At 35.4% G+C, this 22,844-nt stretch overlaps 1 protein-coding gene across 4 annotated transcripts in view; it reads left to right on the plus strand.

The window, feature by feature from the left end:
- The window catches only part of VTI1A (vesicle transport through interaction with t-SNAREs 1A), a 269,515-nt gene that overhangs the window by 42,549 nt on the left and 204,122 nt on the right, over positions 1-22,844 (plus strand). For 2 of the 4 annotated variants that reach the window (XM_084290595.1, XM_084290593.1), the window contains exons 4-5: positions 13,094-13,171; positions 19,567-19,587. In XM_084290595.1, coding sequence (XP_084146721.1) covers positions 13,094-13,171; positions 19,567-19,587 — 99 coding nt within the window. The remainder of the gene's footprint in view (positions 1-13,093; positions 13,172-19,566; positions 19,588-22,844) is intronic. The other 2 variants (XM_084290596.1, XM_084290594.1) reach the window with 1 other exon arrangement.

Raw genomic sequence — 22,844 nt, forward strand, 5'->3', positions numbered from 1 at the left:
ACGGTGCACTCAGCCTCTTGAAGGTCATTGCCTAGAAACCAGATCTTGGAGTTGTTAGAAGTACAACATGCTGCTGCACTGTTTGACCAATTGCAAAAGTTTAGTTTTGAACTCTAATGAGTCTTTGCTCATCTCATTTCATAGCACTACCAGTTGTTAATTAATTCATCTTTGATTGTACTTCTATATGTGCTTTTATAAACTTGTATTATTTTGTATTGTATTTTATTTGTACTCAGTCTGTTCTTTGTTTCAGAGCATGGAGTTACCATAAAGAATTAATTTGAGGAATACTTTTTCCCCCTTTGCATAGTGTTCATACTGAGGATCTGTGATCTACAGTAATTCTTATTCATTTGGAATATAGTAATTTGTTCCTGTCAGCGCAGGGGCTGGTTTGTTGTTTCAAATTGCTGACTTCTGTTTTTGTTGGCGTGCTCCCCAATACAAATTGAACATCTAACAAAAATCTATTTGTATGACAGTTAAGTCTAGATAGGTGCTCTGTGTTGCCTAACAGTACAATTTGGGGTCCCCAAGATAAAAGTTGACTGAATGCCAAGATTTTAGCAGCGCTTGTATGTGCAGATAACAGAGGTAATCCATATTCTTCAGGTCTGTAAATCAAACAAAGAAGAAATGTGTATGCACACCGTTCTCTTTGAGATAGTGGGCTGGCATTTTCTTCTTAATAACAATGGGGAATATCTAACCTCTGAGAACAATGGAAAGCAGACACAAGGGATGTTCCTATGTAAAATTAGACAGATTAGAAGATTCTTAGAAAAATATAGAATGCTTCTCTCTACCCTTAACAGATACTGTCCAATAAATTATTCAGTGGATCTGGCTTATGTCTCTTTTTGGCAATTTGTGCTCTTAGGGAATTTTATTTGTTTTACAACCTAATTAAGATTATTATAGATCTGAAAGTTGATCCATAATAAAATACTACAGTGGAATAGGAAATCCAGCCACTAGGTCTTGGGTGTATTTTTCAGGTTGATACAGACCAACGTGAACTCTTTAGTGGCCATCTGTGGAATTGTCATTTAGGAAAACACATTGGTTTCTAATGACCTTCTGCAAAGATTTTTCTGGCATAAAATCACATAATAAAATATTATTTTTCTGATGAGGTTGCTATATCAATAATGTGAAATCCAAACTAAGAATCTTAGTGGCATCCCAACCATCTTTGGTAGTTTTTAAGGTGCAATAACTGCTTTTCATCCTCAGCCAGCTATATGCAACTATGCATCCCATTTTTCCTTTTTAGCTTTGGAATCTCCTACATTTCGGAGTTAAGACTTGGGTGTTGCTCTTCTGGTTAACTGTAGGACAAGTTTTTCCCAGGTTGACAGCCATTCAAGCCATGAATTTAGTCTTGAAAACTTCTCGTTAGTCACAATGTGTTACTCCAAGGACTTCTTCATGGGCAATTGGTTTAAACTTGGAAATTCTCAGGATATCTTTGACTATGAAATCACTTTTTTTTATAGACAAATGTGTTAGTTTATTTCTTATCAACTTACTTACAAGTATCTCTTGAAAGACCTTAGTTCCTGCTTGTTTCTCTCAACTCTGTAGATTTATTAATTTGATTCAAATGCTGTGATCATGCAATTTTTATGCCTTGCAAAATCTAAGTAAATAAAAAAAAAAAAAGCATAGGTAGTTCATCATACAGTGTATCCAAGATCAGATGTGACTATGTTTTGTGTTTTTTCCTCAGTCTTTCAGAATGGAATATATCTTACCTGTTGAATTCTTTCTTTGAATTGGAATTTCTCTTTTTGCAGAAAAAATGTAACAAAATACTTCCAACAGGCAAACTGATGTTCAGTAAATTTTAAAATAAAAGTATGCCGATAGATTTTCATAATTCTGTTGCCAGTAAATGGTCTGTTGTGGTCCGTCATCAATTCTTGTAATGTTTTATGTCATACATTATCAGATATACATATCTCAGCTTAATGGGGAAAAATAGTGAAAGATGTCATCTAACAGTCACCTAAGCTTTTTCCATGGGGCCACTACTTCAGATATTTATTTATTTATTAATCTTGTGATCCTGTTTTTAAAGATTGCTATTCTATAGAACCATGAAGTCACCTGTGATAGGTGTGGGTACTGTAGTTTAGAGTCCAGTGACAACACATAAATGACAGGGAATGGCAAAAGGAGTGGTGGTAAAGGACACACAAGATGATGTTTCATCGCACTTTGATGCAGAGAAGTATGATTGCACTGGAGAAAACATGACAAATTGGGGGAAGAAGTTACAAACTATAAAAGGTGTAAGACTGATGAATGATAGAAGAGAAAGAATGTTGGGTACATCACCTGAGAGTTTAATAGAAGTGCTTATCATTCTCTGTATCTTTGTGTGAGTTTAGAAGATGAAATTTTGACCTGAAATTTTAAAATAAATTTGGACCTGTCCCTGAATGCTTAGGAATCAAAAATGTAGATGTGTTACGTGCTTTTTTTTTTTTTTTCTTCCATTTCTTCCATTCTTTCTGTGTTAGGTTTACATGTCTGGTTCAGGAATTGGAGTTGGAAATACAATGTTTGCCATATGCTACCTAACTTTGTTTTTCTTTGTATCAGATCATCTTTATTTGATGCTAACAGCTTTGTTATACTAGAGGATTCAAAATTGTACCACACAGGAACAGCTGGTGGGGTGGAGGGACAGATGTTTGGTCAAATGGTATTGGGACTTTCTTGCAGTTCAAAGGAGTTAAGCAGATATATAGTATGACTGTAGAGTATAGTTCTGTTTTCTAATCTGTGTGACTTGAATATTTGCAATAGTTTATTACGAGACTGGGAGAGCAAATGACCTGTATGAGTATGAACTGGGAATTGATTCATTCGATAATCTTTCTCTTATATTCAATAATCTTTCTCTTATTGTGGAATTTACCCTATAACATAGTTTCAGAACCTCTGAATTAAATTCTTATAGCCAAGATGTGCCCAAACGAAGAGAAGTTAAAGCATTGATATATAAATTAATTGCTTTTCGTATTTGAAATGTTACCTTCTTTCTTTGGAGCTTCACTTCAGTTTTGTTCAAGCGAAAATTAAGAGAGCTTTGGAATTTGATCTTTGCCCTAATATTGAGATCTGAAAGTCTTTAATCTGATGCATGTTCAGTTGCTATATAAATAAAAGAAGTATTCTGTGTTAAGCATCAACCATCAAGATTTATTAAGTATGAGGATCTAGATGTACTTTACACTCAGGAAATCCCTGAACTGCTGATCATCAGGAACTGGCAGCAACTACTGAAGTGCCATACCTGCTCTGTTCCTTAAGATTTCCCCTTGTTTTCCATTAATGACCACTATAGGAGGTAGTACAAGTTCTGGATTAATTGAAGCTCTGACTGATATAGCAGTCTTTATGCAGTCTATACTCACTGTAAAGAGAGGTTTTCCTTAAGGTTCACACTGCATTGTCTTGACAGTGAAAATCCAGGCAGCTACAAACAAGATCAATAGAAATGTGTAAGCGTTGTTGGTGACAACATAGGAACAGGGACAAAACAGAACTACTCACTGAATTTTTTGAGTTTGGACATCAATATTTACTGGGAAATGAGCTACTGACAGTATCAGTGTTTCTCATTATTCTTTTTGTTCTATGTTAGTCCACTCAGAAGCAGAATTTCTGACTATGGTACAGGTAAAGGAAAAAATAACAAGTTAGCTGAAGTCTGTCTGTCAGAAATATGCTTTAAATGCCAAATATTTTGTAAATAACAGTGCTTTGTGTAAATATACCATCTTTCAGCTATGCTGTGTTGAATGGCTTAAGGCTTCGGATCTGAAGAAATAAAGCAAGTATGGCTGGAGTTTGCACTGGCATTTTTGATATAGATACGTGCATCATAGTAATATTTTTTCATCCATTTTGTGCACTTCAAGAAATGAATATTGGTAATAACAAGTGTTTTGACTGAATGTGGGAGACTGCGGAGCACAAATAAAGAGGCAGTATAAAAAGGAGGAGGACTTCAGTTAGATATATTATAGGTAGTGGATTAGTTACTGACTTTTATCTCGGGTAGTGTAAAGCAAGAACTGCTAATCATCACTTGTGATAAAACTCAAAAATGCCATGTTTGAACATTGGGCTAGTATTTTATCATATTAACTATTGATTTAACACAGCATGAAACAACTGGTTCTGTCCCAGTAGTGCTTGGTGGGGAGCAGTGAAGGTGCAGATTTACTCGTCCTTCAATCTGCTGCAAACATCAAAGCCTAATTGTGACCGCTTAACTACTAAAATTATTAAGCTCAGACTTTTTTTTTCTTTTTCAAACAAGGCAGTGTGTCTGTGTGTAAGTACTAGAAGGAAGAAAAGGAATCCTGGCTAAATCATGTCAGCGCAAAAATAGGTAGGTCAGGAAACATGGAAAGTAGGATTCAAAATCAATTTTGACTGAGCCATGTTATACACAAATTATTTCTAATTTTCCTTTTTAGTAATCTATAGCTTGAGCAAATGTACTTATGGTCCAAAATACTTGTACTGAAATACACAAAATACGCAACATGTAGGTATATCAGTATGCAAGCCACCTTAATTATGCTGTTTTTCTATTTTATTATTCTTTGCATCAAGCGTTATTTTATTTCATATTTAATGGTGAAGTCAGAAATTAAACTCTGCTACTCTTATTGATTTTTTTTTTTTGAGATTCATTATGATTGACACTAGGATGTCAGCAGAATTTTTTTCATTTCATATATTAGTTTCAGGAATTATACATGTGTATACTAGTATACATTTATGGGTTGAAAGATATCTTAGAGAGAGCATATGCTCAGTAAAAAAGGACAGTGCCTAAAAATAGCTTTTTATGCAATAAAAAGTATTTTTGGAAAGGCCAACTTAAGTTTCTTAGGTTTAAAATAGATCCCATCAGAGTGGCACAAATTTAGGTGGGACAATTCAGCTGCCTTGGAAGCAGTTCATTCATCTGTCTTGCCCTCATTCCAAGTGTACGAGTCTATGTGGTTTCCTTTTGTTTTTGTTTTTTTACTTTTGAGTTCACAGTGGACAAAATACATACTTTATTAATAGAACTGAGCTCTGTAGCAAAATTATACTTTAAAATGGAAAGCCTAAAAGCATAAAACATACCAGCTGTCAGAGGCTTTACCCACTGCTAGATATCCAAGGGGTGCGGGAGTGGAGAATGATGGCATTCAGGAATGGCAACTTCCACAGCCCCATTACAGGTTTTCTTTGCAGTTGCCAGGCTCTTTTGTATCTGACCAGAAAGTGCAGGTACAGGCTAGCAAAGCCAATGAAGAACCAAAAGTAATACTTGAATACTTCTTCTTGGAAAAAAAGGGAACTGGTGGGAAGTACCAGCAGATGTCCTATTACTGTTGGCAACAGGAACATAGGTTCCGAGTGTTTCATGTTTTGCTTTATCTGAGATGTTTGTCATGCTTTATCATTTGTTGGATAAATGATTCAATGAAATTGCATGGTGACAAGTATTTAAAAAAAAAAAAAAAAAAGAAGCTTGTAGTAAAATAAAACGAAAACATTAATATACTATTTTTGTCTTTATGAGGAAGATATGAGTTAAGATGACCAATGAAGATTTCATTAAAACAACCCCCCCCAAAAACAAAACAAAACAAAACAAAACAAAACAAAACAAAACAAAAAAAAAAAACATCATACTTACTTTTCCCTAAAAGGTAATTTTGCAATGAAACTTGTAGCTATTTACATGCACACTTGTATATACATACACCAGTTTTAAGGGCAAAGGTCTGCTAAAGAGACTCAAAACAGGCTTATTTTTGCAGCCTAGTTTTGTTGGTCTTTGTATTGGAGTTATTCGTATTTATAGAGAACTCTGGAGAAGAATAGCAGCCTAGTGATGCTAGTGACTGTTCCAATATATGACTTTAAAATCTGTTTTGGGAGTGAGTGTTTTCTGGGGTGTGGTGTAGAGACTAAATCCACCTGAGTGATCCTTCTGACACCCTTAAACCTTTCCTCAGATTAGCCTGAACATGAGCTGAGGACCAATTTACCTCTCAACAATTCTGGCTTAGTTTCGGTTGTTCCCATTCTTTGCAAATTTCTTGTTGATGCCTCAGTCTTGACCCTTCCCTTTTGCCTCCATGTTCAAGAGTGGACCAATGCTATAAACAACAGAATTTATCCCTCTTAGACCTCCTACACCCAAACAACTAGTCAAGTTTTGCATTACTTTGAACGTGATCAGCTTAGTACCTAGTTCATGGTGGTCCCATAGGCACTTGGGAGTGCAGAGTGGCAGGAGCCCTTTTTAATATGGTCTTCCTGTAGAGATATTTAAATTTTCAAACCACTGAGCTGGGGAGAGAGGGTGTTCCTCCCTTTCCGACCTCTCTTTCTTTTTTTCCCCAGTGTTGCTGGTTGAAATGACTGTGGTAAAAAAGGCTCTGTAGCTACAAAACCTTTGTCAACAAACTAAGTGAATATATGCCAATGTTTACTATACATATCAAGGCAAAGTGCAGTAACACTAGCCAAATTTAGGCACCTAATTGGGCAAGCAAGATTTTCTGAGTGGCCTTTGAACACACGCAGAGTAGTTAGAGGGAAGCACTGGGCTTTTTGGGAAGGTGAGCCTCAGCTGGAATGAACTCGAGTGATCCTGTACTCCATTTAGAGGACTTTCCATTGACTAAAGAACCAAGTTGGTTAACTTAGCCAGCTATGTTGATGTGCGGAGATGGTTCTTATAACAAAATATGATAGTTTAATAACGATCATTTGAAGTAGTAAATATAAAGGACTTGTATGAAATACTGAAATTAGAGTACTGAAAAGTATATTACAGGAACAGACTAGCAAATGGGCAGATGTCAATATGTTGATCTACAGAGAGGTTACAGTTAAATTTGCAGTAGTATTCAGTCACTCTTCATGTGTTAGCCAATGCCTGGCTTATGTTCTTTGAGATTATGGCACACAAGTGAAAAGGCAGACAAACTGTTACACGCAGCAGCCCAAAGCTGAAAGCACCGTAGAGAAATTTAATTCTGAGTAAAGAATAAGGTAGTGTGCATGTAGGGACCAAGGTTTGGTAATAGGATGTGGTCGATCAAACAAGCAAAAAGATTAATTGTTTTAATTAAAAATATATGCATTAATATGAACACTAGGCCAAGGGGAGTTATTCATTGTTATATTTGGAGAGTGTTATCCAAACCCAAACAATGCTTATCTGAAGTTTTCCATGCTTGGATTTGTAACTCCAGTATTTCATCATATTGGATCATTTCATATCACTTTTCTGTAGATGTGGTCTGGTTAAATTGGAAGTGATGGTAGTGAATTTTTGAGCATTATCTAAAAAATAGAAGGGTGGCAGGGCCATTTAGTTCCAGACCTTTTGAGTTTCAAAAAATATCTTTCCTTGTTTATGTTTTGAAGTTTAAAAGGCAGAGGTCAACGAAATATTAGCTGTTTTTGTCAATCTAAATGCCTTTTCACAACAGAAATCATCCACTGTTACTCCTTAATCTGACACAGACGATGAGATACAGTTCTCTCCCAGGTCACCTGTTTTCTTCCCTAACCACAGCATATGCAATCTCACAGGTTTAAGCATCAGCCCTGTTGGTGACATACATGGTCCACTGGTCATGAGCTTGAGATAGTGGTTTTGTGGGCAGAAGCTTCATTTTTCCTCTACCAATATTATACAATGCGTTGTGTCCTCGTGGACACAACCTTCCTTGACCTTCCTCTCTGCTCTCACCCCATAATGAAACTAAAAGTGTATTTGATGATGATTATGGAAGAGTATTTATAGACCTGTGAATTCTGCTTAACATGGGTGATAGTATCTCTGTACTAATTTCACATTAGCGCTTGAAGTTTGATTCATCTCTGTTGTAGGATGCCAACAGCATTTGTCAGAGTGGCAGAATACAAGTTTTAAGTTGTACATTTTCTTTCACAGGTGTTTAAGATCTTTTCTGTGTGTATTAGGAGAGAGGAGAGACTGAGAGTGCCTTAAACGTTGACTTTTGCCAGCTGACATGTACTGTTGAATTACTTCTTTCAGTCAGAAGTTTCATAGGTTTTGTAGAATAGTTTATTTCCTTTCAGACAGAAATATATCGGCTTTATGGTTTTATTTTCACAAGGAAATGCTTGAAAGTCCAGCATTGCATCATGTCATATATATACACTACGTAACCAGTTTCCTGGTTCTTATTCACAAACTGAGCTATTTAGGAACAGGAAAACCCATTTCTAATGGCAGTCTGAAGTATCTGATCTGTTGTTCCTGCATCACCTTTACAGCAAAATGAGGAAGTTTTGTAAACTGTAGTTTGAACACAATTTTTTAATCAATGTCAGTTATTTCCTGAAGAAGTGTTGTGTTGCTGTTAGATAAGGTCACTTGTTTCTCTTCTAAATTTGCTGAACTCTCTTTTCCATTTCTACTCAGCAAAAATACTTAAGGCATCTATTCAGAAAAGCAGAGGTGAAAGTCTACAATCTGCAGTACTGTGTTTGAAGATCAGGTCACATTTTCACCTTGTTTTAACATGAAAAATGGTAAAATTGAGTACTCTTGAAGAACACAAAGTAAAATAATTTATTCCTAGGAATTATTTCTGGTTATGCTAATCTTGTGTATTTATTTGCATGTAGAGCAGGGCCAAACTCTGAAACAGATGCCTGAAGATGTTTTTTTAAACCATTTATATATACTAGGAAATTCTAATGAAAACAGATGTTTGTGAATAAATAAGCCCCTTTGTTTGTTTACAAATTTTACAGAAAAAAAATCTGTTTAATCTATTCTTAAAACATTGAGGCTGAAAAATGGAGAGGTTGGGACAAAAGGATTTGCTGGGCCCTTTGTCTGAAATGTATCTAGACTTGGTCATCTGTTCAGAGGGCTGCTTAGCATTTAGGAGGAAAGCTATTCTTTAGTTTAGGTATGAAAATACGTGATACTTTATAGCAATTATTTGTCTGATTGCTAAAAGTGCGTTGGAATGAGAGGGCATTGGCTAGTTGTGGCCTTCACTAATGGGAACATTTCAGAATGTGGATGAGTAATTAAAGTATAGAATGCGGAAAATTAAGCCAAAATTGAATAGAAATGAATAAGTATGCGTTCTGTTGTACAGATGTTGGAAACAGATTATTTTGGATACCTCTTTCCATCTACATCTTATTTGGTTACCATGTAAAAATCAGTCATACACCATGTAGATTGTTTCTCTTCCCATTGCCTTTTCTGTTTTTATGTTGTGATGCATCTATATAGGTAGTAATTTAGCAAAATACCCTGTCTGCCAGGTGTGGGAACTAGCTGATTGTATTGTAATACCAGATCATTACTTAATTCATATGCAACCTAGCCTAGCACATGGAAAGCATTATAAATCTATTTACAGTGTGGCTGGTCTGATGATAACATTGTATTAAATTCCCAGGTGAGGCAATTTAAGCAATTGCTTTGCCATGTGTAGGCCGTGGAAATTAACTTCTCATATGCTTTAGTAATAGACGAACTTCATTGTTATGCTCAGATTAGTAGTGTAGCAGAATTCTTACAGTCTGGTTACATGTACCCTGCTTCACATGTAGAATCATACAGGGGGGTGGTACTGCAGATCACAGATCTTAATTAGTTTAAGCTGAGTTAATTCATTTCAATTCTAATTTAGCTGTGCTTGCCCATGAACACATTCAGTTCTATTGGGAAATGTTAAGGCTTGGGTCAAGTAGACAGATTGTTTAAAGCCAAATTGCCAGACAGAACTGAGCAAGTGTATCTGTTTGAACAGGGCTTTAAGAAAATCACCCAATCAGTATGCAAAAATCCTGTTCATAAACCAAGAGAGATCTGCCTGGAATCAGAAATTCTTCCTTGTCGGAAGGTCTGGATACTGTAGTACATTTAAAACAGCCCCTGAAACTTTCTCTGTCTTGAAGTTTTGTAGAAAGTAGCTTAACCCTTTTGTGTAGCGGTGTGTTCGTGTGCATGCTGCATTTGAATGGAAGCGTGTACAATGAAGTAAAAACTCCTGGGTGCTTAGACTTTTTGTGCATGTATACACAAGAAAAATACAAAATACAAGAAAAACTTATCTGTATGACAGACCTTTACGGACGAAAAACTGCACATAGAAGCTCTTAAACTTATACTGAGCTGCCCAGAAATGCCTTGGATTACAAACTCTGTAAAGCTTCTGTCTTTTCTAGAAACATACATATAAAGTACCAGTAGACAGTGGTAACTGACAACTAAGACTAAAAATGTTGACAATTTCTTGATTTGCCTGGTTAGCTTATGTATAGAAGTCATTAACTATTTATAAAATGCATTATGAATTGGTTTCCTTCAAACTGTAGCAGAGTGTGTGACATTTCCAGCTCAAACTATCATTCTTGCATTTGGCTAAAGTATATATTTATAAACAGCTGATAGTTATAAACTCAAAAAAAAAAAAAAACCCTAAAACTCATTTTATTGCTGAGTTCAGATGAACCATTTCATTTTCACTATTTTTGTTAGCCACACTTGAATCTGTTGGCACTTTTACTTTAATAAAAATAAGAATAGTAATTGAAGATATGAATGTATTGATATTTTGGACAAATCCTGGAAGAACAAACGAACACTTTAGTTCAAAGGCCTTTCCTTTTATATTATTGATTCATTTGGCAGTGGAACTGTGATCAAAAGTAGTATCAAATTATTTATTGATTATGGCAAAGAGTTACACCTAATTGTAGTCAAAGGATTATTTCTTTTAATAAAATTGCCAATTTTCATATCATGACAGATTATTACAATGAAAGAACAATGATACAAATATATTTATTAAGTTCAGCGGTGATGATGTAAGGATTATAAAGAGCCTTTAAAAACTGCGTTGCTGTTAACATTTACTTCTTTCCCATGAAGAATGTTCTTCTTCCTTTCTTTCATGCAGTCTCTTGTGAATGAGAATATCAGCCAGTTAAATCTTTCAAATAAAGGATATGTAACCAAGGCCCATCTCAGTTTCCACATATTATTAGGCAACTTGTTCACTGGAGAACAAGCTCATGAAGCATCATGCTCCCCATCTCAGCCTAATAATGATAAAATACATTTAACACTGACAGAATCAATGGGGCTGAGTCATTTTGTGCAAGTGGGAGAGACTGTACAGCTGAAGTACTGGACCTCAAGTGGGGAGATTGAATCTTAATCAGAAAAGAAGTCTAGATATTTATTGGTATATATTTGTAATTTCCTTCCTTGTTTGATGTGTATCAAATAAAAATAGGAAAATAATGTAATTGAGCAATCTATGCCAATTTGTTGGCTTTTTGGTGAAAAAAGAGAAAAACAAAACCTATCTCCATATGATATTCTTGCATACTGTGGAGTGTTTTAGTCCCCCATAGTGATGAAATGAATAATTTAAACAGGCAGCTCTGATACCACAGCCTGTTTAAAGGTTCTCATTTCCTTTAATGCTGTAGAGTACTTTTAGCTTGGTTAGTATGAAACTGTGACAGCTGAGATCTCCAAAAGATTTGGCACAACTCAGCTCTTGTAGCAGGACCATGGTATGCTTTGTCCTTGCTACGTACATCTCTAGCCTTAGTATATAGTCCAGATCTGAACACTAGCTACTAAATCACAAATTGTGAAGCATTGCAATGACAATGGTGTAATAAAGGGTGAAATGCACAAGATAAAATGTTAAAATGTGTTGCTCTGAGATGACCAGTGTAAAGCTTACTCAAATGCTATTTTCCTAGTGGAAGGTGAAAAGAGAATGAATTTCCATATGCTCAGTATGATTTCTAATGAATTATTTCCTGTGTTACAGTCAGGAACATTTTTTAGCACAATTCTCTGATTAGGGAAGGTTTGAGGAGGGAGTTTCTTATGCTGAGTTCCTACTGGTAGTGACTACATGGTGGAGTGGGAGGGAAGCTCCCATCAGTTTAAAAAAAAAAAAAAAAAGGGCTTCTTCCTCTGAGGGAGAGTAGAACTGGTCATAGCCATGCTCAGTTATACAAAATGCATAATTTTAGACAATATGTTAAAAATCCTTTCTCTCTTTTTGTGGTTAATGTGGGAATATTAACTAACTTATACTGTTAACTCTGAGTGTGTTACTTGGCCAAGAAATTGAAAGCTGGACTAATATTCTTATTATGGACTTCCCCATTGTTCCAGTGAATGTTGTGCTACCTTGGTAATCTTCAGTCATTTACTTTCAATTGTTTGCCACTTGATCTAGTTAAGAGTCAATATAGTGATCAGCTCATGAGAAAATCCAGTGCTCATCAACTGTGAATAATGCCTATCAGTTGTAATAGTCTAATGAATGACTGTCTCAGGTTTGTGGTATTTCCATGAACTGCTGTAAACTAGAGTACTGCAGTTTTCTCTCTTTTCTTTTGGTATTTGTTTTCTCTCTTTTCTTTTGGTATTTGATTTCTAGTCCTTTCTCTGGAGGCCTTCATAGCATTAGCAACAAAGGAAAAACTTGTTAAATTTCTACGTATGTAAATTCAACCAATTTTGTCAAATGCCCATTGCTCATTCTTATTTTTCTTTTCTTTCCTTTTTTTTTTTTTTTTTTTTTTGTAAGGAAAAAAGTCAGTCTCCTATTTAATAGCATTACTGCAGTGTTACTCTGAGTTCTATGTCCAACTAATAAGTGTTCTTCAGAATAATGCGTTTTGTTCCTACACATGCATTACTTCAGCACTTCGCCACTCAAGGTTACCTGATTATTAGAACCGATCCAACATGAGTTGGCTTGGGCTTGGCTTAAACTTCTTGCATTGATGAAATATTGAGGATGTGACTCTTAGAAATGCTAAGACTTTTCCATGCTGATTTATCAAAATACAGCAGTTGAAGAACTTTTTAATAACTTTTACTTGCAGATTTTTAATTTATTTTTTTTTTTATCAAATAGGTATCCATTAGGGGGCTCTCGAGGTTTAAGATGATCAGCCTTGATGCCAATGGCTTTGGAGCTTTACTTCCTAACCCTTTTTTCTTTTTGTTTTACAGAAAAGGTCACGGATCGCCTACAGTGATGAGGTGCGGAATGAGCTCCTAGGGGATGACGGGAATTCCTCAGAGAACCAGGTAGGATGCTAATCAAGAAGCCCTAGTGGGTGGCTGGAGGGTGAAGGAGGTCACTGGCACACTGGGCTTCTCAAGCTGCTCCTTAACAGCATTAGCAACAACTCATGTGGAAGTGATACTGTTTAATGCAAAGCTGGGGTCTTAATCAACTTCAAAATGTTTCTTGGAGATCTTACATTTAACCCTTTAACTTGTGATCACTGTCTGCTATCTTAAAAAAAATCTTTTCTTCTCTTTTCTTTATTATTTAGTACTTAAGAAATAACTTGAAACGCACTGTTTGCCGACAAAGCCAAGGTCTTCACCTCAAACACATGTAAAAGGAATAAAAAAGTACATAATGCTGCTTTGATAATAATGCAGTATAATTAAATCAACACTGGCAGGCAAAACAAATGAAAGTGCACTCTCAGAATTAGGCTGTACCCCACTCAGTTTCCTTGTGTGATTCCTTCCCTAAACAGATTTTCTCTTCTTGTACCAAAAACACAAGTTGTACTAATGAAAGCATGCTTTCATGATGTATGTTGTACTAGAATGCAGAGTGCTATCCAACTCTTTAATGAAGGAAAGCTTGATAATTCTAAGGCTTTTTAAAAATCTTGTAGACATATTGTTGTTCTGGACACTGCAGTGAGGATCCTACTAGACTGCTGAAAATTCTAAAGGGAACATTATATTCAGGGGGCTTTTACCCACATGTTAATATTTCTTTTGGTGCTGAAACTTCTTTGACAATCTCTTGGTAAACGCTGAATTTTCCTTTTTCTCTTTAGAAAGTCAGTTCAGCTGTAAATCCAAGTTGTAGATTTTGAGAAGTTTGCTGAAAGTTTTCATAAATATCAGATTTTCCCTTCTGAAGATAAAGAATTTAAATCATTTTGGTACTGCTACTGAAGCTTGTTTGAATGTTTACTTGATAAATGCAGCATTAAATAAGGAAACAGAATCACATTCCAAAATGTTTAGTATCTTCTACCCTCAGTATAAGTTCACTATGGGTAGAAAAAAAGTAAGTCTTGGAGGCTTATACCAATAAAATGAATTTTAAGACACAGACCCCATTAAACACTAATATTATGCAGTGTTTTAAATGTGCTGTGTAAATTTTTATCTCTGATAGACTGTAATACATATGTAAGTGAAATTATGCACAGTGTACAGTTTATCTGTAGACTTCAGTGTATAGCAGCTGTAGTATCTATGTGTAGAGTTAAAAGTAAAAGATATTAATCTTCAAATTTAGATATTATAGCAAGGGAGGGTGTCCACAATTTTAATAAAAGGAAGATGTTTTTTTTTATCCCTAAATAATACATTTGCAGAAAGGACAATTTCAGGGAGAAGAATTTCCCAGGCTGTGTGTCATGGAAGTTAACTCAGTCCTGTAAAAGTGTTAAGATTCTTGTTTTGTTTCTTTCAGGTGCTGCTATGTTTATGTTTCTAGAAAAAATAAGTGAATTCAAACATAAAAGGACAAATGTGATGCTTATAACAAAGTATCTTATATTTGGGATGAAATAAATTATTTTATTTTCACTTTTTAAGGAATGGTTAAATAACGGGTTCACTTGCACTTTTTGCAAGTTGTGATCTCTTTTGAAAACCTGATGGAAGACACATGGTCACATTAAGGAACCAAATAGTACTTCCATGCATTTGTCAACATGATTGTTTTTCTTTCAAATAACTATTTCTTAAATGGCACACATTTAAGGGGGGGTAGTAATTCGGGGGGGGGGGGGGGAGAAGGGGGTAAGAGAAGGGTTTTCTAGTCTTTTCAGTAAAAAAGTCCTTTTTTATAACCTAACTTGAAACTTTAACCATAATCTTTGAAAGTACTGAATTTCTTTCTTTGCTTTCTTGAAGTATGCTACAAAATATCAACATACAGGAAACACCTATCTTTCTTTTAAAAATGTAAAAGCCAATATTTCCAAAAAAAATTGTTTGTGGTCAATTATTGGAATGGCACAATATATGAGATATCATGATTCATATTTGTATTTGTTTTGTGCTTTTAGTTACATCAACAAGCAGTTAGTGTGCAAGCTTCAGTCTTTGGTTGAGCTTATCAGGATGTGCAGCTCTATCCAAATGAAGTGCAAGGTTTGGGTATATACCATACAATCGATGTGATAACATATTTGACTCAGTAACTCCAGATCTACCCCACATTTGCTCCTATGCATTATTATATTAATATAAAACTTGGACTAAGTGAAGAAAGTATCAGAAGTATAAAAAGTATGAAGTATAAAAAGTATGAAGAAAGTATAGTTTGCAGGCATATAAAATGTTTGAAGATGTTTCAACTTCTTGCTTTATTTTTGTCTGTTGGTAATACAGATGGTTAGACTGACCCTCAGACTACTGTTATAGGACTCTTACTTCTCAATCAGTTTTGGTTAGGTCAAATTAGTTAAACCAAAAAATGATGATTTTTCTTTCCCAGTTTGGTCACCAAACTTGAAAAGAGGAGAGGGGATGAGAAGAGGGATTCCTCTGATAATTGAGCTGTCAAAAACAAAAACAGTTGCCAGCTCAGAATTGCTCCTACAGCAATCTTGAGATATTGGTAAAATCTGCCAGTAGAAATGCTGAATATCTGGTTAGAGTTGGACACTACCCAAGGGAAATACAGTTATGAGCAGTACATTTAAGGTATGGTCTTTGTCATCATGATGAATGTTTGCGTAATGTTTTTGGTGCAGGGAGGAGACAAAAGGAACTTAATGTATATTGGCTAGTGTGAATATATCAAGTTTCTAGAAATAAATGGGGCAGTGCTGGAAAAATAAACAATTTGAATTTTTTCTTTATTCAACTTCTGTTTTTTTCAGTTGCATTTCGAAGGTGGAGTTACAGCAAAACACAGCCAATTTGAAAGCTGTACTGAACAGGGTAGAATACGTAGTTATGAGTTTCCAGTTGTTCTCCCAAGAAGAAAGATTTAAGTACAAGAACAGAGCGAAGAATTACCACATGATGATTGGCCTTTCCTCTTCTTTTTTTTTTGTTCCCCTACATGTCTTCCATGTGTAGATGACAGTTTAGAATATGGTTGCCTTATCGTGATTATATTAATAGTTAACTAATTTTATTAGATAAAACATACAGAAACTTCTTATAAGAGGTTGTGAAAATCATACAATTTTGCTAATCAAAACTTCATTTAAAGTAAATGCATTGTTGTTTAATAAGCGATACAAACCTCTTAATACTTTTTTTTTTTAGTGTTTAATGAAGTCATTGCTTAGTGTACATTAATTCCCTCTGAAATATATCTGGTGGATGTGGTCAGGTGAGGCACGTGCAGAGGTGCAGAATCAGGAGACATCCCTTCTCCCATCAAAAACAAACAAAACGAACAACTCCAAAAATCCATGTGCATCGGCTTGTTACTTATTTTCTAGAAGTGGTATTAAATGGGCTCTATTACTTTGGTGGCCAGAATGACAAATAAGACTTCAAAGATCATCAAATCCCGTGAAAGTTGTTGGGCTTTTCAGTGCAGTGATACGCTACTTAAAGTTGTGGCTTCACTTCAATAATCACAGAGCTGGTTTTATGCAGTGATTTCTATGTGTTTTACTAAGTATGCATTGGGTTAAATCAGAAATCCCTCTCTACCAAAATAGTGTCAGGTACCCTGTTACCAACTTTCTTGAAATATTTTACTGATCCTTTCTCTTCCACAACTATGTTAATTAATATGCTTAAGTAAATTCACATTAGGTTAAATTATGTGTCCATATGTACATACACTGCATATGTGATTTGTGGTGAACAAATATTTTGTGGCTACTTAATTTCTGACTACAAAGTTCTGATAATATTAGATTTGGGCTTGCTGTGCATAAAGTGTGTCAAACTTCAGCTACAGACCAGGGGGTGAAGTTGGTCAATTTAATTCCCCAAGATCTAAAGAAGGTCGGTATCATTTCATATAGCCCTGGCAGAGCAGATCATTACCAGACACAAATCTGTTCGTTACATGCCGAGGGTTTATAGCAAAATAAATAGACTGTCATCATAAGTTCAGAAAATTGTGTGTTCGACCCACGATAATGTGTAAAGGGCGTTTAATAGAGTTCAGCATTTATTCGTTATCTATATGCGGACAGAGACGGCAGTAGCGTTATCAGCTTTTTAAAAAAAAAAAAATTCGGTAGTTTTCTGCATCACGTGGTGTGCCTCACAGACACACGGGCACACACACGCACATACACACACATACACACAATCTCGCTCGCTCTCTGCGGCGCAGTTTTGATTTTAGTCACAGCAGAAGGCTTAGCCACAAGAGATTCCACTGGTTCAAACCAGCGTAAACCAGATTTTTTTTTAGCCTACAAAGGAACAGATTACCTCTTGTATCGAATTCTGTATTGAAAAAAAAAATCTTTGTTTCAAAAATATGCTGATTATCATAACCTAAAATGGTGGCTGCACACAGCTTAGTGCAGTTTACAGTTGAGCGGCAAGCACGATAAAAATACCAGAAAATGTTTAAAAATAGAAAAGTAAAGGTAACGCATTTTCATCAAATGCATTGTTAAATGGGGGAAAAATACATCTTTTGTTAATTTGAATGAATATCTTTCGGCCAATGTAAAAAAATAAAATAAAAAAAGAAGGAAAGAAAGAAAAGGAAACCTTCTCCCATTACTTAGCTTAGCAGCAAATCCTATGCAGAGCTTAAATTCAGCCATGCAGCACAAACAAGATAGAACATTTTTGTTTGGGACCTATTGAAAAAACAAATGTGCAGCATTTTCAAACCCTCACTGATTATAGCAGGGTGGCATGCCCAAATGGACTCTATTGCGGGAGAGTAGTTTTAAACTTTGGCCCTTTAAGTATCATAGCCAACTGAAGAATGGTGGCCTCAGAAAGAAAAGATAGCTATGCGATCAACTCCCAGATCGTCTCTTTCTAAAGAGCCTTAATGTTTGCCTTTTTGGGGAAAAAAGGGGGGGAAGAACTGAAGAAAGAGACCAATTTATGATAGGCCAAGCATTTGAATTTAAGAACCAGTTTGGTGGACAGTGCTGTTTTCTTTATACCAAATTCTAGCAAAGTTCCTTTAGCCGGGTGCTGAGGAGCCGTCTCAGCTCGACTTGGTGCAGTAGTAGCCCTCCCAATTACACGTAGTTAGAGGCTTTTTGTCCGTTTTGGGGTGAGGCGGGTGTTTGGTTCAGGCGAGCCATATGAAACAATAGAGAATCGTGGAAATGCTTTTGTTTCCTCCCGGCTGGAGAGACTTCATAAGTAGTAAACATTCTCAGCTTACACACGTGTTGAAAATTAGGGTTATGAAACTGTAGGTGAAGTATCTGCATAAAATGAGATAATGATGTAGCTGTTATAATTTCGAATTCAACTGGAATCGGTGAGAGAACTGTAATTTTTTCATAAAGAGCCACTCTTACGCAGACATTTGTTGTGAGTAATTGTACTTTTTGTTCCAGTACAAATAATTTATCTCTGTAAATGGAGAGGATGTTACAACATAGCTTGATATTCACACTGGTTTTTATTTAGTTTAATAGGAAACCTGTCAGAGCAATATTATTAGTAGAATTAGACTGCATTGATTTACAAGCATAAATTGATAAACATGAATGTCTATAGTATATAAGTATACACACGTACACTGTGTGTGTATTCATACACTGTATAGTCTAGGATTAAGAGCCTGCAATGGGTCTTTTCTGCGGGAAATCTGTTTCATCTTGTTCCCCGTTCCTTTGTCTATTATTAAATATGCTGTGCAATAAAACATAATTCTGAGTCATTTAACTAAGCTGCTTTTTTTTTAACCTGAAAAAGTGTTTCCATTTGAGGTTCAATAATAAAAATAGATAATATAGTCAGATTCAAACTAAGGTATATAAAAATTGGAGTACTAGTGACATGCTATAAAGATGCAGTCATCTATTAATAAGTTAGATCTGCTAGTAAAATAAGAAATCAGTTGTCACAACTAAAATATACAGAAAACATTCTGAAAACTTGTATATACAAAACCACTTCAGCTGTACAATCTTCGAGGAGAGGAATAGTAAACTTGTTTTTTTTCTTTATAATATAGACTTCTATGAAGTCATTCCCCTTTATTTCATGATGGTGTCTTAGATGTGGTTTAAAAGAGAATTTCACACTATTCTCTTTGTTTAATGTGACAGTGTGAGAAAGTGATCTTTATTCGTTCAAAAAACTCTGCATGTAGTCTATGTTTAGGTTCTTTTAATGTGTTTGTCTGTGATTTTTAAATGCTAAACATGTAAACAGATAAATTGTCAATGTTAATTCTGTATCCTGTCACACAACTGATCTTTCTTTCCTGCCATTTCTTTCCTTTTTATCTTTTTTGTGCGTTCATGTTGCAGTTGATAAAATTACGTGAAGAGGTGAGTACTTTCTTGCTTTTTGTTGTCTAGCTTTCCCTTTAAAGCTGAGTTTCTAAATCTGAAGTAGATCTTTTTGTTCATTGTTGCAGGGAAATCTACACAAAGCAAAAATATTGATTACATTGCTTTAAAATATTCACTGTTGTGCCTCTTTTTTCCTAATAATTGTATACTTACATAGGAATCTCTAGATCAAACCATAGAAATTAACATTCTTTGATAGCAGATTTTTTAAAGGCACTAGAAAAAGAAGAGGAAAAAAAAGGAAAACCTATTATTTGATCTTTGTTAGAATAGCATGATCAAATCAGGTACAGTAATAATCTTGTTTGCATCACAAAAATCTTTGATAGAATAAATACATTTGTACACTGGTATTGAAAGTGAAAGCATTGCTTTGGTTAAAACCTGTGCTGAAACACTAAGAATTACACAGTATTTTGTAATGTTTGGTGTGAGGTACTGAAGCAGCTTGTGTATTACAGTGGATATTGTATACCCACTGAAAATACAGTACAGGTAGACCTACGCACGCATATCAATATTTATTATTTATTTGTGCATGCTGTAGATCTGTAGGTGTAACACTAGAGATCAGTATTCCAGAACACCTTTCTTCCAGTTATAAAATGACTCATAAATATTTAGAGAGAGAAGTCTGTTTTAATGGTCAGTTCCTCAAATGTTTCAGTATATTTTCTGAAATTAATATCCTCTGTTACTTCTGTAGCAAAACAGGTATCTGAACTGTTTTTTTGTTTTGTGTTTTTTTTTTTTTTTTTTTTTTTTTTTTTATTGTTTCCTGATAGCTGCCAAAGCCAAGGTCTCAATAAAGTCAGGATTACTTATGGGTCAGATTTTTGAAGGATTTCATATGGGGAGTTTGAACCAGTGAAGTATTTGAATAAATATATTTAGAAGCACGACTATTTTAACATCACATATTTGTCTGGTATCATCTTTTTGAAACAGTAATGAATTCTGAGCTCTGGAGAAAAGGATTTGTAAGTTTTAGAAATGGGGATGACAAAGAATTGTAAAGTAACCAGATTAAGGGCAATTACAGGGAATTCTTAGAAACAGTAAGATATTTGTGATATAAAGATTCTTTCAGCAGTTCCCTGAATGCTTTATTTTTCCTTCTTCTTGTGGAGCTGATATTAATATGTTAAAGCTACAGTGTAAAACAGCGGAAAAAAAAATAAAATAAACATGTAACCACATGAAAGCCCTCCCACCACTGCTGAGTTCCCCTCCCCAATAGTCCCAGTATTTAAACAGATGACAATATTGTTGCAAGGGTTTGTACAGCCTGATTTCCGAGATTACTTTCAGAAGAACAAGATTCATTTGTCCAACCCTTTAACAACACCTGCACGTCTGCTTCTGTGCTTTTGTAAAATAATATACTAGGATCATTTTTGCTTGCAAACAGTGATTATAGTTTTATAAACGTACGGATTCCTAATTTGTAAATTATTCTGAAAATTTAATCAGATATGAAGAACAAAGCTGCTACTTAACTACTCTTCTTTTTGAAATAGCTGTGCAGGCAAATGAGAAAATTTAGAATGTTACTGCACAGGGCTTGGACTTGGGAGCTATACTGAACTCAGGCATACATTTAGGAGCTTATAATTACTCTCATTTTTTGACATTGCTTCTAGTATTTTCTTTTTTTCCTTGTTAGCCTCAGAAGTTACTTTCTCTGTATATTGTGAGAGCAGCAGCAAAGCAATATAAATAAATGGATTTATCATTTTATCTAGATCAAAACTGAACAGGTAGAGAAAAATAATTTAGAAAACGATTGTTAGCATTCTGTTCTCTTCTACTTAAAGACCCACTATGCGTTGGATAGGCTGTAATTGCAATAGTGTTTTTACACTGAGTGCAAAATGCACATTCAAGTTTAAATGAAGGCTACTGTGGTGACTCAGGCATAATTCTTAACTCATCGCATAGTGAAACATCAAGGCATCCCCAATTATAGTTCTCCTAAGGAGGTATGAACAGATCTTAAAAGAAATTGTGGTTTGCCATACTGTTTGTTAATAAAACCTACACTTCCTCTCATTACCGGGCTCTATTCTGGCACACACACCGTACACGGGATTGCACGGAGGCTGTGCCGCTCTGTCTTTTGAGCTCCTGATATCTCAGTTTGAATCCAGCCCACATGGAATGACAAAATCTCTAGTGATAGCATGCCACTTTGCAAAACTTCCTTATATAACTCCAGATAGAAGCTGTTTCTGAAGCTGCAAGACGCACTGAATCACCTCACTACCCACCTCTCTGGGAGCACGGGATACTGTGGGAGAAGGAGTTTGGGGAGGGGTGGGGAGCAGTTGAAAGCATCAGCTGCTACTGCAGGGCACACATTTCCTGACCAAAGGGCTGTGTGCCTCCAAAGCCAAACCATGTAAATAACACCATCGTTTGTAATAAAAATTAGGTTTCATTACAGTATGGTTTTGGTGGAAAGGTTCTGAAATCAGGTAAGAAACTGCTCTGAGTTAATGTTAGCACTGAGTTCGCCGTGCTTTAGTATTCTAATTGCTCACAGTAGGACTGAACTGAACTGTGGGCTTACGACTTACTTTTGAGATGAATTGTGGCTTATATAGTATATAAAAAAATATACAACTACATGAGAATTCTTTTTATTGGGTAGCTCTTCTGCACTGCAATGTGAAATCTGATTATTCTCCCCCTCTTCCATAGCATAGCAGGCTAGCCTTTTAATTTTTAGTATACCACTACAGCACTATACATCTGTTCTGCAATTATAATATTCTGGTCCTTGTGCCCACTCTTTCTCTGCCTATTTTTTTGTTGTTGTTGTTGTTGTTAAATCTCCTGTGTTACTTTTTAGGATTGTTATCCTCTAAACTCCTTTGCTTCCCCCCCCCCAGCATCTCTCCCACTTCTTCTTCTCTTTCTTGAGAGATACTGTGTAATAGTGTTAGGATTCTGATTTTTTTTTTCCACAAAATTTAGAGTATTTAACACTAATTGTTCTTTAATTTTTATATTTATTTTTTTTTGGGGGGGGAGGGGTGGCCATATTTGGAGAAAGACACTGAAGGCTTACATGTGCTTTTTTTTTTTTTTTTTTTTCCTAATGAGCAATGGAGAGGAACCAGAAGATGTTATGAAAAGGTGCCTTTTAATAATATTAAAAAAAAATAGGTAAAATTAACACTAATTATCTAGATTGACCATGAGTCCTAAGAACATGCACCACTCTAGTT

Source organism: Netta rufina (genome assembly GCF_964035555.1).
Source record: "Netta rufina genome assembly, chromosome: 7".
In the NCBI taxonomy this organism is placed as follows: Eukaryota; Metazoa; Chordata; class Aves; order Anseriformes; family Anatidae; genus Netta; species Netta rufina.